Here is a 17591-nt window from a genome sequence, read left to right as displayed (position 1 = left end):
CCTGCCTCTGTATCTGTAATCTGTCTCACTGGAATGATAAGATTCTTTTCAGTTCATAGCATCTTTGTAAAAAAACGAAAAAAAGAACTCCAAGAAATATTCACAGTAAAGACATACCATAACTTATACATCAAATCCCCGGATAACACTGTCATATGTGTGCCTGGGTATACCACAGGCCATTTGGATGCCTGCTGTGTCGTATTCATTGTGCCAAAAGCTCAAATGGGCCATCTGGTTTCCTGCTCTGCTATGACCGATTTGCCCAAAAGCTTGCATCTTGTGAGCAATAAAGTGGTTGGTTACAACATGTCAGAAAATCTATGTAGCCACTGCGGGCTAGTGAATATCCAGACATATACATTTGAACTATTTTACCCTTACAATGTGCAGCTCCTCAAAATGTAAGAACAGATGGCACCCAGTGATGACGCAATGGTAAATACTGTGCTCTGTGGACCTGCATGAGCCTCTTCTAGCTTAGGATCAAATATCATCAGAATGTCTCATCTTTGCCTCACCAACACTGTCAGCAACACATCCCTCTCCATTTCTTCCATTGTGTGTCATAATAAAGTGAAAAAGTAAGAAAATGAAGATTTTACCCCTGTGAACTATGTCATGCTTGTGGCACCAGTGAATTGCTTTGATTAACTGGTAGATGTAGCTGCGTGCTTTCTCAGTTGGCACACCATTGGGTAACTCCTCAAGGAGCTCAAGCATGTTCTAAAAGACAAACAAACACCACCAAAAAATCAAGATGACCACCACACTATGTGACAGTGCATGAGAAGAAAGTCTAGACCTCACAAAGGAACAATCTACAGAAGAAGCTTACCTTCTCCACATACTCAAAGACAAGATAGAGCTTTCCTCTTCTGCGGAAGGCCTCTTTTAACTCAACAATATTCTCCTGCTTGAGGGTACGGAGCATCTTAAGCTCCCGCAGTGTCGTTTCTTTAACCTCCTCATTTTCTGCAAGGAGGTGAGACAGATGGGGAATGATGAAAGACGGAAATGGGACGCATCCCAACACAAATAAAAATGCTGAATGGTTTGACAATAAAAAACAATGAGGAGGACTGGCTGTTCTCTTACCTTCACTGTCCTTGAATTTCTTAATGGCCACAATTTCATTGGTGTCCTGCAATAAAAAGCACAAAGAAACTGGTGAAAAATCAATCATACTGTTCATTGCTGCAGTCAATACATCATGACTAAACACAACAACAGAGATGAAAAGACCACAGCAGGATTACTATTCCTGCTTTTACTACTGCCATTACAGGTGATAATAAGTGGACACCAGTTTTACATTTAGTTGTGAGGACTTTGGCAAAAATGATATTAATGGTTTAATCTATAATAAAACACATGTTTGCAGACACCTAATTAAATGCCTGTTTGCATACAAATTAGCATTCACAATAGAGAGCTCTCTTCCAATCTGGTGTAGAGCTGTAAAGATTAGTCAGTTAATCAATTACTGATTAATCATCAACTAAATATCTTCGGGGTTTGTTAGTTTTAAAACAACATTTTTTTGAAGAAACTTGGAGCCTTGGAAACTGTGATGGACATTTGGACTGTTTTAGAGACAGATTGAGAGATTAAATAATAAACCGAGAATTAATATAATTTTTAGTTGCCGTCGTATTGACAAATTCTATTACATAAAAGGTTATGCACCCCATGAGAACCCCAGTAAACATGTTGTCACATTTAGGGGTCACATGCATAGAAATCATTCACTGCTAAATTGCAGTGCAAATAAGACTGGCACACATAGGAAAGTTTATACCTTGTGAAAAAATCCTGTAAAAAATGTCACTTGTTTACAAGCATGAGTGACATTAAATAATCAGCAATACACAAATAAAAAAGTCAGACCTAATCACCACTGAGTCACTGTTTAACCGAGACACTTCTCCTCATCCCTGCATGAAGCTCTCTGCTTGAGACGCCCCACCACTAGCCCCGTTTCTCGACATGTCCTAGTTAGACCTGGTATTTCTGCCTATGGCTCAGAGCTGTGCTCCAGTTTCCCCCTCTCAGAAAGCCAAAGGCAGTATCGCATCACTCCAACATGGATCACAGTGAACAGTCAGTCCTCCCCCCAACACAAAGAAACACAAGATGACTCACAGCAGGGTCAACTTCATGAACATCACTGTACTGTGCACATGCAAGGTAGTCTGAATGAAGGGAGATGATGCGCCGTAGGGTATAAATTAAATAACCTGTTGTATGTCTAGATTTTGTTCACTAATAGAGGAAAAACCTCTTGGAAATTGTAGGCTTGTATTGTACATCTAACTCATTCATTACTCATGTAAGCATGTACACTGGTGCCTGGGAACATCACAGTGATGACAAGACTGAACAAGCTAGACATAATATGTTAATTAATGAGCTTTAAAGGTGCTGGTAGGCTGACCTACTAGCTGTGTCCACCAGGCTTTGTGCTAATCTAAGCTAATGCCTCTCCTGGCTTTAATTTCATATTTAGCAAACAGATATAACAGTGCAATCAGTCGGTATAAGGAAGCCAACATTTATAGCTCTTTAAAATGCAGTTCCTCAACTGACATTATATGCAAAACTTCCCACAGAGTCAGGACATTATGGTTTCTCATTTGCTAATTGCTATGCGTGTTTGATAGTAAAGCTTCACTCAAAAGGAATTAAATTCAAAATGAAATTAATGAAATTTTCTCTTTAGTTTAACTTTAGTTTCATCCAGGTTCCACGACACATTTACCCAAAAGCAGGACACATAAGTGCAATGTTCAGAAGATCACTTTGGAAACTGATTGTTAACATCAGACACTACAAAACGTTCTTCTCCACTCCATGCACTGGATACAGCAGCATGCCGATAAAAACACACTTGCAGAAGGTGGAGAAAGCAATAATTTGTCAGACAAACAAAGAAGGTGCAGCACCATTTCACCAGTAGCAGTGATCTGCTCCTTAGAGTTGTCAAGGTCTTACAAGAGAATCCTAACATACAGCACTTGAACCATTCCCATCTTTAAAAAATAAATAAATACCACCCGAACTACATAACTAGTAACTTCGCTTCACTTCAGAGAACCAAGTTATCCTGTTAGAACTCTTTGCTCCAATTCACAGAACATTACACATTACAGAGTCATTTCAGTCATTTCTGGTTACTTCATCTTCAAGTACAACCCACAAAAAGTACTGCAGTCAGAGGGGTGCGAAATCCCCAAAACATACTTACTAAACCAATAATACCACACTTTCGTTTAGATAAGTCTTGGAGTTTATTATGTGTGCATGTTCATGTTGGAGGGATCAGTGCTGCACACCATCTGCTCTCAACCTTTTTGTGTAACATTTTATTTTAAGCTCTTTAGGAATTCCCATGTGGCAATGGACTGTGAGGCTTATTTGTGTGGGAGAGAAACCGAGCTGGGTAAATTGTTATTTACTATGAACATGCTGTCCCTCTGCCACGACATGAGCAACACAGATTAAGGACTTGGGTCAAACAAGAGCACCTATTTGATACCTTCGAGCTCTGGGCACCCTAAGGTACAGTCTCTATATCCAAAACACTTACAGAAGTTTTCAGTAAAAGTAATGAAAAAAGAATGATGCAGAAATATTTTTTTAAAAAAATCTAAAAAAAAATCTATTATGTGTAATGTAATGCGTAACTAAGTTGAGAAACACTGTGCTACAAACCAGTCCAGCTTATTTAAACAGTTACTCAGCAGCTGCACTGCTCTCTGAGGGCTGAAACTTTGATGCTGCACTTCTGGCCACACCCACATCAGGAATGCCACTGCAGGTGCTTCGCCTTTGAAAACATCAGTGAGAACGCGATGTGTGTGCTGTGACGTCAATCAAGTCATGAGTAAATATTCAGAGTGAGACATCAGTTTTCTAACTTAAATATCACCCACGGGAAATGAAAAGGCATATAATTAATTACTATGTTGCAATGGTAGCATTGATTAGAGCTGTCATCTCATATGTTTTCCAAGCACAGTTACTCAGTGGGGTATGCAGTCATGCCTGGGCTGTGCAACATTCCTTTGTGCATCATGCTGTCATATTTTTCACCCGCTCTGAAGTGCATGCTGCCAAATCACAACAGTGAACCCAGCATTAAGGGCATCACTTTTGTGTCAAACTTGCCTCTGCACAGAGCATAAAATGATCAAATTGCCAAGATCCCATGTTATATCATTATTTACGCTGTCCAAATAAGTAAGTAGATCAAACATGAACAGCTTGGCAGTGACATTTGTTAATAACAGCCTGGTGGATCTCTGGGATGATGAATGCTTCGAGCAGAAAGCCAACAAAAAGTTCACTTGGTTGCAGGGAAATTTTCTCAAAACAAAACACATAAAGGTACTGCAAATCCATTTCTGTTTCAAGTGCAACTGTGTTGTAAACTTGCAAACAAGTATTTTTTTCTATACACAGCACTCCCTGCAATGGCAGCATTCTCTGTCCTGTCCCACTGGGCATCAACAGCAGGTTGCTGTACCAACACTTCAGATTATGCAGAGGACTGCAGGTGATGTTCAACATGATAGCAACAAAAAGAAGCCACAAGTCACTGGAAACAAACCCTGTGGACTTTAAAATTGTAATGGACTGCAAGCTCTTGAGTGGAGTAAGTAATGAAAGTTAATTTACAAAAAAAGGAAACATTACAAACAAAACTGGTCCTAGTGACCTTGTTTTGTAATAACATTCATAATTGTGTAGAGATTCATGTATTGTGTGTGAGCATATATGAATATTTATCACTTTTAATGTGCCCTTCATTACTTATTTGTCTTTCATACATGCTGGTATCACAAACTAAACTAAAATCTTCTCACTGATAGGTGAATGAAAAGCCATGTCATAAAGCACAAAGAGAATAGGAAGAAGAATGGCTAAGCATGCCATCTGTTGTCAACAAAGCCAAAAGGAAAGCATTTCTTCATCCATGCATGCTAGCTTTTACACATCATAATCTCAATCTGCAACATTAGTCCTACAGACTGGATGTGTGTTGTCTGATTACAGTGTGGGCTGGTTCACAATACGGTATCTGCCTTGACAAGCACCAACCACAGACACAAATCAGCCACAAAACGGCAAAGAGAAACTCTGAATGAATAGCCAGTAACCGCACGCTAGACCAGTACACTGAACGCTGGGATGCAGCATTAAAATATAATGCTTTACATCCATTGTTTGCATTATAATGTAGTTTACAGCAACCTAAAAGAACAGAAAAAGACCACATCCAGGATGTGAGACTCCAGTTCCAGTGCATCAACAGGTGGGCTGGGCCTGACAGCCTGTGTTTGACAATGCTTCAGAATTAGACTTGAAATAGCCTTCGTCTGTCAGGGGACAATGACGACTTTAACATTCAGACAGGAACCGTGTGTCCCCTCCACATCCCTCCATCTCCCTCTCTCTCGTTGGCTCCTGATAGGACCACATAGACAAGTGCTCCGCTCAAGGTGACCCATTTAATGCTAGATGTGAAAGTCCTTTTTTCCTCTCCTGTCCCAGTTTCTGTTCACTGCGTGCAAAAATAACTGTTCCCTTCAAAGAGGGCGGATAGACCTTTTTTTTTTTCTCAACTAAATAAATCTTGATGTTACTGACAGCCACTCAGCTTATTTAGGAGGAATAAAAACTTACGGCTACAGCATCAGTTCTGTTATCTGCGCCATCAAAAAAGAAGCTTAAGCAGTGATAAAGTAAAAGATGATTTGAAAAAGCAACATTTATGATGAAGACAGGACAAACAACAGATGACCGCGGAGCAATGGTGACTCACTTGATGCTACACAGCAGTGCCTAAAACAGTGTTGGGCTTAATAGATGTAGTCAATAGACTAATTACTGGATCATTGTATGCTATCTCCATTTAACAATTCACAGGCAAAAGCAATGCAAGCATTAAGGAGTCATCTCCGGAAGATAATAGATTTCTTCTCAGTGGACAAAGTGACACAACATTAAAGAGTAAATTGTCCTTGAATCACACGGAGCAGAAGTGAAGAAAAATTCATAAACTATTATGTGTGAGTTGGAAAACACAGCATATTGTGTTAAAGGCTGTCCACACCTAAAACGTTAAATTTAATTATAGTTATAATGATAAAGATATGAGCATCCACACTGATGAATGATAAGGTTCTTTAAAGAGCAGCACCAAGCACGCGCCAGCAGTGTCAGCAGCTTACCTGTAGTTAAACGCATATTTATGATACCGGAGGTGGGTGGAGTCAGTGGGTGAATGGCAGAACAGCAACACCTGGGCTCATCAGCAGTACTGGAACACCGGGGTCCTGAGTAACCCACTGGGGCTCAGTTTCAGTCTCTCCCTCCCTGACACATCCGTTTGGTTTTGGTTGTTGTTTGGTTTGTATTGCTGCACCATACATCACCGCACCCACACACACTCATCCGCTCACCTACACAGCTGATCTCGCTGAATACACATGCCACTGTTAATTTAAGCTCTCTTCTTAGGTTTAGTCCCTGTTTTTTAGATAACAGAGATAATCTGTTAATTGGCCTGGTTGTGTGAGTCTGAGTAATTTGCCGCCTAGTATACTAGGAGTAGACCATACAAAAAGTGTTTTTTAAATACTATCATTTAGCTTACATAAAAGAAATATATAGTTACAAACCAATGTTATAGGCACTATGCAGATAGTTTTTGGTTCACTTTCAGTGTTTCTATCATTCATCACATTGCTTTAAAAGTGATCCCAACAGTAGCATTCACCACTCTGGCTGTTGTTGTAGTTGTAGTGTGGATGACTTTTAAATCAATATATTTATAGCTATCGTTGTGGGTGTGAATTGCCCTTTATACTGCCTTCCCTTACACACCCTTACATCAGTGTCTGTAGTGGCTCTAACAACATAATCTCTCCTTAATAACGCTGGGATGAGCTAATCATGCTATTATAACAGTCACGGTGACTGGTCAGAATAGGTTGGTATTTGCAGTAAACCAACCAACTGCTCCTAGTAGCTTCATATTTATCCAACAGACATGGGAGTGCTATCAGTCTTATCCAACTCCCAGTAAAAAAAGCAATAAGGGTATTTCAGACTTCACCGGTAAAAATGAAGCTAAATAAAAACGCTAGAACACAGAATAAACTAGTAAATGCTGTAGATAAGTGCACTAGATGTGGCGGTGACCTTGTCATTAATGTGGAGATGTGTTTCATGAGACATTTCTTTGAGAAATGTACAGTAGATCAGGACAGACTTTTGTCTTGTTTTTATGGGTAGCAAAAGTAAACAGAACAAACAGGGGCAGGTAAAACGAAATCTGTAGACAGCTATTTGTTGCCTTCTGTCATTAAATGATAATTTACTATTGATAGATTATTTCCAGGGATCTTTTACAGTTATTTTAATTTATTTCAATTTGAAATTATTCCTGATATAATACAGAAAGCAGATATGAGTTACCCCGCTGAAATAACAAATCTGATAAAATTTTATGTGTGCACTGTTCATCAGCTTAAATGATAGCAGACGCACCAGCAGTATCATTGATCCTGACACGTAAGACGTGTTTAAGGCTGAGAGAAAGACACCATGAGAGGAAAGTGTACTAATATTAGTGCCTATTGATCTTATTACTAAAAGGCCATGATGGTTTCAAATAACACTGCTGGGATTGTACATACTGCATCACCACTGGTTATTCACTAAGAACGGCGCTGTGTTGGCATGTGTCTTTGGCGCTCAGGGGTGTTGCAAATCATAGCCATGCCAGGAAAACACAACCCCGTGCCATACCGGAGCTGCCAAAAGCCTTCACCATAAGAAGCAAGCCTTGTGCCTGTAGATTCCTCTTGGCATGTGCCACATATGCTCTCACTCACTTGCTAATAATAGGTGATAAGATCACGTGACGCTTTCTGTGGCTGTGGAGAGCACTTGCTGCGATCTTTGCTCTCAACTAAGAAATTTGCTTGTTTACATTTAATGACGGGATTAAACGCGAAAAGCAGGCTGTCCCCATTGTGTATTACTGTCTGCGCTTAATGAAAGTGCCGACTTATGAGGGAAATTGATTCACGTGTTTACTAAGCTGTCCGTTTCATCTTGCATGTGTCAACTAATGCATACACATCCCTGTCAAAAGGTATTTCTATCTACAGTCAACTCAAGCTGATGTCTTTCCCTTAGATTTTCATGCCAACATCACATTAGCTTCTGTTCTCAGGGAACATTAGCATCAGCAGTCTTCGTCCTTCTGTTCCAATTAGCTTAACTTGTAGCGGGTATTACAGTAATGTGTGATTGAATTGCCTCAGTTTCACACAAACAGAGTTTCAGTCCAGAGTCCAGAAATTGCTGTGCGTTAACAATTTCTGCAACTAGGGATCTCTCAATCAAAACAATAACAAAAGATGTTATTTGATGATGTTGTGAATTAGTGTGGGATCAAGGGAGTTGTTGTCTTCATTGTTAAACAACTCCCAAAATCAATTTGATCTCACTCAGGTAGATAACATGTTCATGGGTAATGCATAAAAGTTTAATTCACGTTACATTTGGTCACATTCACCAATTTCCAACATCACTCTTTCACATGTCAGCTGGTGTTTCCTGTGTTTCAACAGAATTTATAGCAACCACAGTTGGGTGAAGGGGATATGACAGCGTTAACAGGTGCCCAAATGAAACACACTGTAACCTTGAATAAGATTACAGATTTCTATGTTTGATCATTGCTGAAAACAAGTGGGATAATCTAAGTACACAACTCAAAAAAAAAAAAAAAAAAATATATATATATAAGTCTGTTCATTTAGAAGTATTTTAATGCTGAAATGTTAGGTATTATACCTTTAATTTGCTTAATTCTTAGTGCTGAACCCTAAATTACACTTTTCAGAATACAGCCACTCATAGTTGTTGTTCTAGTTAAAGTTTTTGTAAAAAAGCAAATTCATAATTTTGCTTTGTACAATGTATGGTCTATACAGTATACTGTATATATATATCTATATATATCTATCTATATATATAGATAGATATATATATATAGATATATATATAGGACTTTGTATACTGAAATTTTGTTGTGTAGATTAAGGACAAGCAAATGTAAACTGCTATAAAATGCAACCTGAATGTGAAAGTGAATCTGCATGATAATCACGCTCACAGCGCTGCATCTACACCTGCTCTTTCTATGCTTTCTGTCAACACTGTAATGGGATCTTATTTTATATGTGCAGTATGTCAAGCAGCCAATTAGGTAAGGAGGTAACAAGCCTGTATACTGTCAACCAAAACAAACATGGCAGGCGTATGTTTATCAGAGGAAACGTCAGTGTATAGCCTGTTCCTAATTTTTCTTTTGATATGGAAAAGAGACATGTTTTCTGATTCTTTGCAGACATAGAGGATGGCTCCATACACACCTGCTCTGCAATCTCCTTCATGATGTCTTTCTATAACAGTCATGAAACATGTTGTGCTGGAGGTTTATGACATGTTTGCATTCTTGACTTTTCTTTCTTATTGGTTGATACTTTATCAATGATACAAGCAACTTTAAAGAATGCATTTACACTTTAGCTGACTGGCTGAGATCCAGTCATAATATGTAGCCAGAACACCTCCACAACCAGGGCCAGGGCTTTTCATGAAGAAGCTTGATTCTATAATCTGTTCAATAAATCTTCCACAACCAATGAAATCGTGTAAGAGATAATTCAATTCTTCAGATCTCTCAAGCTCAATCATTTAAAAGCAGGACTGAGGAGAGAGAGCCCTGATGTTGTTAATGTTTTACCTCTCTGTATTCAGAGTGGCTGGGGAAACCAGTTCATGGGATGATAAGCACATTCAGAGTGACGCTGTGTGTAGTGTGCATTCCAAAGAGGTGGTCCTCGCTTAAATAAATACTCGCCAAGGTTATGTTTACCCCTCCTCTACTTTTCCCATACTGCCACAAGCTAAGTCTTATCCAGGATTTAGATTAGCTGCTGGACAGTGTATTTGACTTCATAGGTAAGTTTCAACATGCAGTTTTAACTTGAATCAACAGGCTCCACAGTTGGGTAGGAGGTCTTATAGCAGCAGTCCACGAGAGATAAACAGAAAGTGTGGCCACACATTCAAGGACACAGAAGAAAAAAAAAATGCACCGCCACTGCTCAAACAGACTGTTCAGTATTCATTTGTGTCAGACCATTGTGTTTCCTTTGAGCTACTACAATAGTAGTAGTGCAGGTGCAGAAATTTCCAGTTTAAGTCTAAAAACATTTTGCTGGGTCAACAGAAAGCCATACATGGGCTTAGCTTACTCTCTAATCTATCAAGAGTAAACATCCCTTATTATCTGTCAATGAACTCATGGTCAAAGTGGAGCAAGCAAAAGGGGTGGTTTCCACTCTCAGTAATCTTACTGCCAGTGTCGTCAACACAGTGAAACCCCAGCAACGTATTACCAGTTTCTAACATAACTGCAACATAGCTGGTTTTGTCAAGTGAAGCTGACAAGCACAGCGAGCAGCCAAATAAGAAGTGCTCTAGCTGTATTATTATTAATTTTAATTGCATTTTATATTTGCTGTTACTGACTGGTGGGAAAGTCATTAGTTTTGTGTTTTGTAGTTTTGTATTGTATTGGACAAACTGAAAATTTGACCTGATGATGGCGCTGTATGGACAGGCAAAGGATGAACAAAGTGATTACAGTTCAGTTCAAGAGGGACAGAAAAGTTTGTACCAAATTCCATGACAATCTTTCCAACAGCGAGAAATTCCACTCAATGTGAACCTCATTATGGGGCTAATTAGCTTCCAGTAAATTAACATAATTCATAGGGTATATCAACAGAGCATCCTTGTGGCAAAAGGTGCAGCTGCAGTATCCTTGAATCTAGTTTGCCCCCATTTTTCTGTCATCACCACAACAAAACACTGCATTCCCATCAGAGTGGGCAAAAAAGAGAATTAGTGAACCAAGTTCCAAGTTCTTTCGGTGAGCCATTTACATGGAAAAGAAATTAATAAAAGATGGAACAGAACTGTAAGACAAAAGCTTCTCTGTCTCCCTGTGTACTCTTTTGACATAACAGCATTTTGCAGTTTTGAATCTGGAGTCTTTTTATCAAATAGCTGTGGCAAAATTCAGCATGATAACAAAAGGCTTAGTGAGGCAGCAGAGCTGAAAAATATTCATATGGTGGGAAAACGCAAACACTGTGTCTCTTCACCAGGTAACAACAACACCTGAACTTTGGTGGGTGGGGGAACACCTTTTTAACATGCATTCCTCACCAGTGTTATTTTTCCACTATGATGCCATTATGTCTTGTTGTGAAGTCATATAACGCCATAGCAGCCACAATGCAGCTGTTGTCATACATGCAGAGTAGAAATGCTCCCTTGATAGTTTCATGTGTGCAGTTTTTGAGACCAAACAGAGGATATATATGGATACAGAGATCATTATATAGGATAAACATTCAACAGTTTCAGAAAAACATTCCTCAGTGCACAGTTTCAAGGAATTTGGGGGTTTCACCATCTACAGTCATCAGCTGCCTTTTGGGAGATGTCCTTTTTTAGTGACGTCTCTGATTATTCCTGCAAGACAATGAAGCCACATTCATCTACCTCAACCACATTCTGCTAAAAAACTGTGGCACATTATGAAGCGCCAAATATGACAACAGAGACCTCAGACTGTAGAGAAACTTCACTTTCAAAAGGTCAACAAATAGCTAACAGTTAAGAAAGATGATGTAGACATGCTCGTCTCAACTTATTTGGAACGTGTTGCAGGGATAAAATCCAGAAGGAGTGTATAATTACAAAAAACAACAAGTTTATCGGTTTGGATATTAAATATATTGTCTTTGTATAGAAAAGAATTTGCAAATTTGGGTTGTATAATAATAGCATATTATGTCACATGTAGGTCAGATCTATGATCCCAGTTGCGTGGTATAATTTGGATATCAATATATAGTGCGAATAACTCTTGCTCGAATAATAGTTGGGCTTGTAAAACACACTTGTCTGCTCAGCTCTTATAGGCTACTACAGTGACAATGAAAAGATAAAAGATGAAACATCCAAATATATAACCTCCGTCTTTAATAAGATCCTTCGCTGTAGGTCACTTCCCTGTCGCATTCAGCTCAGCTGACTCTTAAAGCCCAGCTGACTCTTAAGTCTGTGTTCAGATGTTGTAAACCATATGTGGGGGTACACACACAGTGGTCCAGCAGCCTCGTAAATAGATTCAGATTATTGTGTGGAAATTGATGAATGCATACTTGTACTTCCATCCTTTCTATATCTGTCCCCAGATCTTCCTTGGATCTAATTATTCTGGCTAAATACACGTATTGTATAAACCAAATTTGAGGGGCGTGTCACTGGTGAAATAAGTACGTTGTGTAACCGCAAGCAGCTGCGACTGAGCAGCAGTTGTTACATTAAAATACAGCCATTTTCTCAGGGCAGCACACTTCCCTGTCCACAGTCACAGCACCATCAAACCCTGGGTAGGCTTATGTTATTCTGCTTTGTGTCAACACATGAGTTCACGCCACTGTGCATGAAGTGTGTGTTTGACTGTGTGCCCACGTCCGTGTGTGTGCGAATGTAATTATGCAGCATAGATCTGTGTGTCAGCCCTTGAAAAAACATGTCGGTTCATTCACACTAACAATACAATATTTTCCAGATGGCACTGGTCCGTATTGATGTGCAGCCAAAGAATTCATCCTCCTATGCTTTCACACGTCAAACAATAAAATTACTAACAGATATTCTATGAAAACTGCATTTATTATGGAATTTCCAAAACATGCACTCAAGGTCCACAGAAGAACAGCAAAATGTCAGACTTCTAGGTGACTGTTATGTCTTTGTTAAATGCAGGAGAAAACTGAAAGAGCTAATTAAAAAGACAAAATTATCTTCATAAACTAAAGTCAAATCAAGGATTGAAAACACAGCCAGCAGAAACTCTCTTTAAATGCTTGTTTTCAACTACAACACTTGAGTTTGAATGGATTTGCTTTTACTGTAAAATTATTTAAAGATACATTAAAAGTTTTTGGTTTTTTAATGGGCAGAAGAACAAACTGAAAAACTGACATGGGGATTGTTATGAGGTCTCTCTTAAGGCGCTAATCAGAGCACATGGTTTTCATGGTTTTTATCTGAAAATTCACTGTTCTGCAGCTACAGCTGAGTGCTGTAGGAACTTATGAACCTATTTCACCTTTTTTGACAATATATAGACCTAATGATTAATTGCAAAACATTAATATTTTTAAACTGAAACAATATCAGACCAGCTGATGTATCACTCTGACTCAAATGTTAACTGTTCTGATAAATGTTTCAGACTCTGAACAAGCGTGAGTAAAAAACAATGATAAATATTTGCGATTACGGTGATGATGACAGATTTTCACACAAAGTAACACAGTGAAGAGAGTGTCACAGGCAAAGCGAAAGCCTCCGTCTGTTGTGTGAACCTAACTGAGTTCTATTGATGTGAGTTCTGTTTTATAAAATGGAGACATTGGCATTTGCAGCTGCATAGGCCCGGGATCAATCAGTCTGAATAATAAAGGCCAGTAATTACAGGCTGTGATTCCGGCTTACAGCAGAGCTTTCTTCCTCTCCCTCACTTCTGAACGCTCGCTCAACATCAAGTGTGCTGCTGTTGTCTTTTACATCTCTGACACTTAAGCTAACTTGCTCACATTAGAAACCTGGCTAATGGATACAGTGAGTAACGTCATTGTTTCAATAAACATTGTAATGTAGGTAGATTGCAGAACAAGAGAAACATCAAGGAATTTGATGAAGAAGGCTCGGAAAGTGATTTGTCTGTTTCCTGCAGATCTCTGTAAGTAGGAGGCAGTTAGTCTCTCTTATTCATGCTGGATTGCTGTCAATTTCTGGCGCAGCCTCTTCCTTAAATGGACTGAGATGACAAGGCTATTACTGCAGTGTGGGTTGTCTGCTTTTCATAGTTTATCTTCTCTTTTTTTTGCTTTTTTGCTTTAGTTTCCTCATTCTTTTGAAAAAACTAAAATAAAATCATTGCTTCAAGATAACCTATCAGAGCCAGAGCCACATTTAGAATGAAAACAAAGTGGCAGAGTGGCGGAAGAATTTCATCAGACAAATTTCTCATTGATGAACACTGAGTAGAGACAAAAGGGCTATAACTCATTATCCAGCAATACATGAGAGCCACTTAAGGCACAGTCATTTTAAGGGACATGGCCACTGCAGCAGTGGTGGAGTGACCAGGTGTATAAAAAACACTTTCTTCAGACAAACCTCCTTTAAAAAAACAGTGTGTACATCTCATGCTTTCTGGGCTCCTGCAGGCCTTTCTTACCCCCCAACAGGCACAAACCTGATGTCATCTAGTCATATGTCTTTAAAATAAACAAACAGGACACTCCAGTCCCCAACCCTAAAAAGAGAAGACTGGTAAGTCTATCTATTTGTCATTGTCAACAATGGAAAGACCAGAACCAACAAAGTGTTTGTTTCCCAAGTCCCTATAGCATGTCTGTGGTTCTCAGCCCAGGCTCGCTGGCTCCGACTGAAGATGTAAATCTCTGTAAATGGCCCATGTATATATATGGGTTTTTTGTGGCTAAACAATTTTCTGAAACAGCAGGGCACTATAGATTTCAGCAAATATTACCCAAAACAGGAGTAAATATTGCATTTACGAGGAACTATTTTCAACTGTGCAATAATACACATTTGGTGCTGTACTGAAACGGCACCAGGATTGTGTATGTGGAGCTTGATGATTGAATTAGTTTGACAAAACCACTGAATACCAAGAAACTGAGATGATTAAAAAAAATCATCTTTTTCTTACCTTGTGTCGGCACTTCAAAACAACACCATAAGCACCTATAAAAGAGAGGATGTTTAATTAAGATTCAAAACAACTAGTCCCAAATATGCAACGTATTCATGTATTCAAGCGGAACTTTTGCCTTTAACTGCAGCTACGTCACTTAAAAGCACAACCATGAGAAATAATAACAAAAATACTGAATAAATTCTGCTGAAAAATGTTGATTTGTGATTAACAATTCCAGCATGATCTGAAGTCTTTACTGAACAAACACTAGCTTGATTTAGAGTGTATCTTGTTCCCACATGAAGTGAGATGGCCAGTAATGCTAACAATTGCTAACCAGTCTGGAACCTACTAAGCCCCTTTTATTTCAAATAAATAATAATCAAATGCTTCTCATATGTTAACATGAATTAAGGAAAAACATGCCCACTATAAAAGGACAGGTGGCTCAGAAAGTAGGACACAAGTGTTGGCAAGCTACTGTAGTTCTGATGTTATCGACCCTGGCAGTCACACACACACATCCCCTGAGGGTTCAAGAGGAATTCTTGGACTGAGCAGGCATATGACAAACTGCTCCGTGCTCCTTCACAAGCACATCAGTGCTGCAAGAAGTCATCGTCTCTCTTCAAGATGCTCCTCTAATGCAGTTTAGATACCGAAAAGACTGCAATGGAGCAAATATCGTTGCCCTGCAGAACCAACTTCTGTGACATAAAAAACATAACAGACCAAACAGGTGGTTCACACGTTTATGGATCAGTTTCCTACATTTATGTTAAACATTGCTTTTCATTCATTCTAAAAACTTAAGAAAATCAACCTGAAGTCAGTGGAAACCTACCTGAGGTAACTAATACACGGTATAACAGTGAATATTGATACATGATTCCTTTACCATATATTTATTATCATTTCTTTTCAAATGGTTTCCTTGTTCATGGAATGTACAGTGTAGCAACATAGACACCTGGCTGCTGCTGCAAAGTATTGTCATTTGATGTGTGACCCTCAAATTTTAGATGCTGGTATTTCAATGTAAAGACACCAAAAGGGACTGTTTTCAAAACTGTCAAACCCTACGGAGATACGATTAAACAAAATCAACATGATCTGCAGATTCTCCGCATTTAATTTCCTCCATAGTTAAGGAGCTGGATAGTGCACAAGATTATATGTATATTTAATTGCTAGAGAGTGTCTACATGCTGCACTCAGTCCTAAATGATTAACAAAATTGACTGACCTCAAGATCACTGAGGAAAAATCTATGATGCTGGATCAAGTGGAGCGTACTGTGCCATGAGTGCAAAGGCAGTAAGTAGAGCTGGACTGAAAAACTCCTGCAACTGAAACTGCTCCCTTCCTTCCAGACCGACTCATCTTTAGACAGGCGATCAGCCTTAAAAATGCAGCTCAAAGTCTCCCTGTGTCTTCTAGAGAGACATTATACACACATTATAAAACTTCTAGGATGTGGGAGTAGAAGTGTAAAAACTGGGACAAGTGGGTGGCCTCACCTCAGGGCTTCTGCCGCTTCATATCAACCGAGTGGCCCAAGGAAAAAAGATAAGCCGTGAGAGGCATTTTGGTCGAATTTAACTATCAAATCATCCTGTCCCATTCATATTTACAACAAAAAAATGGAATCATGCAAATCACCTTTCCATTTTTACAATAATACAAAAATATGAATTCAGGTCACAGTACAAAGCTTCAGTTTTTCCATGTTAAAATTCCTGGTGAATAAATATTTAAAAAATTGTCCTTGACCTTATTGAGTTGCACCATCATGAACAACAGACCAGGCTTTTAACAACCTTCCACTGGCAAATTGGATACAAACAATCAGATGATTGCTCACTGAAAAACCCTACAATAAATTTGAGTGTGCTACCTCAGCTGAAAAGCTGTGGCTGAAGACTGGACTGGACTAGTAGTCACTGTGGCAGAGAATGTATTGAGCATGTTTTTATATTTAATAATGTTACATTTTGCAGTAGCGTTAAACAGGAATTCTCACCTTCACCCACAATTCCAAGGACTTCAAATTTATTCATTACATCACCGATGTCAGGGATCTTCATGAAGTCAAAAGGTATGTTGTGCGCGTTGTATGGAGCTCAGGCACAGGGGGTCCAGCTACAGGATGGGATGAGGCAGCCAGCTGTCGGCCCCCGAGGGCCACGTGCCGGCTGTAAGCCATAATATCCGACACATGCCTTCTTTGGGGGGGCTCGCTTTTACCTGCACAAAAACATACCAAATCATATGTTCCCCAGTGACCTTCAATAGTCCATCAATTAATTGTCAACAGAGTTTTGCCTTTTTCAAGAACATTCCTCATGAAACACAGTTTTTAAAGCTCTTTCTTTAGAGTTGGCCAGTTGTACTTCAGCAACACAAAATTGCTACAGTTCTTTCTCCTTCAGGTAAAGGGGCGCTTCAGTGATTCAGCATTGCACTTCTGTTTAATTAGAGGATTTGCAAGAGTCAAAAAGAACAGTCAAAATCAAAGGAGCAGAGGCTGAGATATCCTGAAGTCCCTCTAATGGGTAATGCTTCAAAAACTCTGGATCCTATGAATGCCAAAATGTTCACTGCTTGCCAAATGCCGTCATCTGTCATACTCCTTGTCCATATATTTGAATTCTTAAGTATAGCTAAAAATAACCCTGATGATGTC

The 17591-nt window shown here is 39.1% G+C and overlaps 1 protein-coding gene across 6 annotated transcripts in view; it reads right to left on the bottom strand.

The window, feature by feature from the left end:
* LOC124060649 (cyclin-dependent kinase-like 5) overlaps positions 1-17591 on the bottom strand; it is a 34837-nt gene that overhangs the window by 15461 nt on the left and 1785 nt on the right. For all 6 annotated transcript variants that reach the window (XM_046391852.1, XM_046391856.1, XM_046391857.1 and 3 more), the window contains exons 2-6: positions 16929-17152; positions 14918-14952; positions 1099-1144; positions 839-975; positions 606-726 (exon numbers count right to left, since the gene is read on the bottom strand). In XM_046391852.1, the coding sequence (XP_046247808.1) occupies positions 606-726; positions 839-975; positions 1099-1144; positions 14918-14952; positions 16929-16992 (403 nt within the window). In that variant the 5' untranslated portion in view covers positions 16993-17152. The remainder of the gene's footprint in view (positions 1-605; positions 727-838; positions 976-1098; positions 1145-14917; positions 14953-16928; positions 17153-17591) is intronic.

The sequence above is a fragment of the Scatophagus argus genome, chromosome 6 (genome assembly GCF_020382885.2).
Source record: "Scatophagus argus isolate fScaArg1 chromosome 6, fScaArg1.pri, whole genome shotgun sequence".
NCBI classification, from domain to species: Eukaryota; Metazoa; Chordata; class Actinopteri; family Scatophagidae; genus Scatophagus; species Scatophagus argus.
This window is presented reverse-complemented; position numbering and strand designations above follow the sequence as displayed.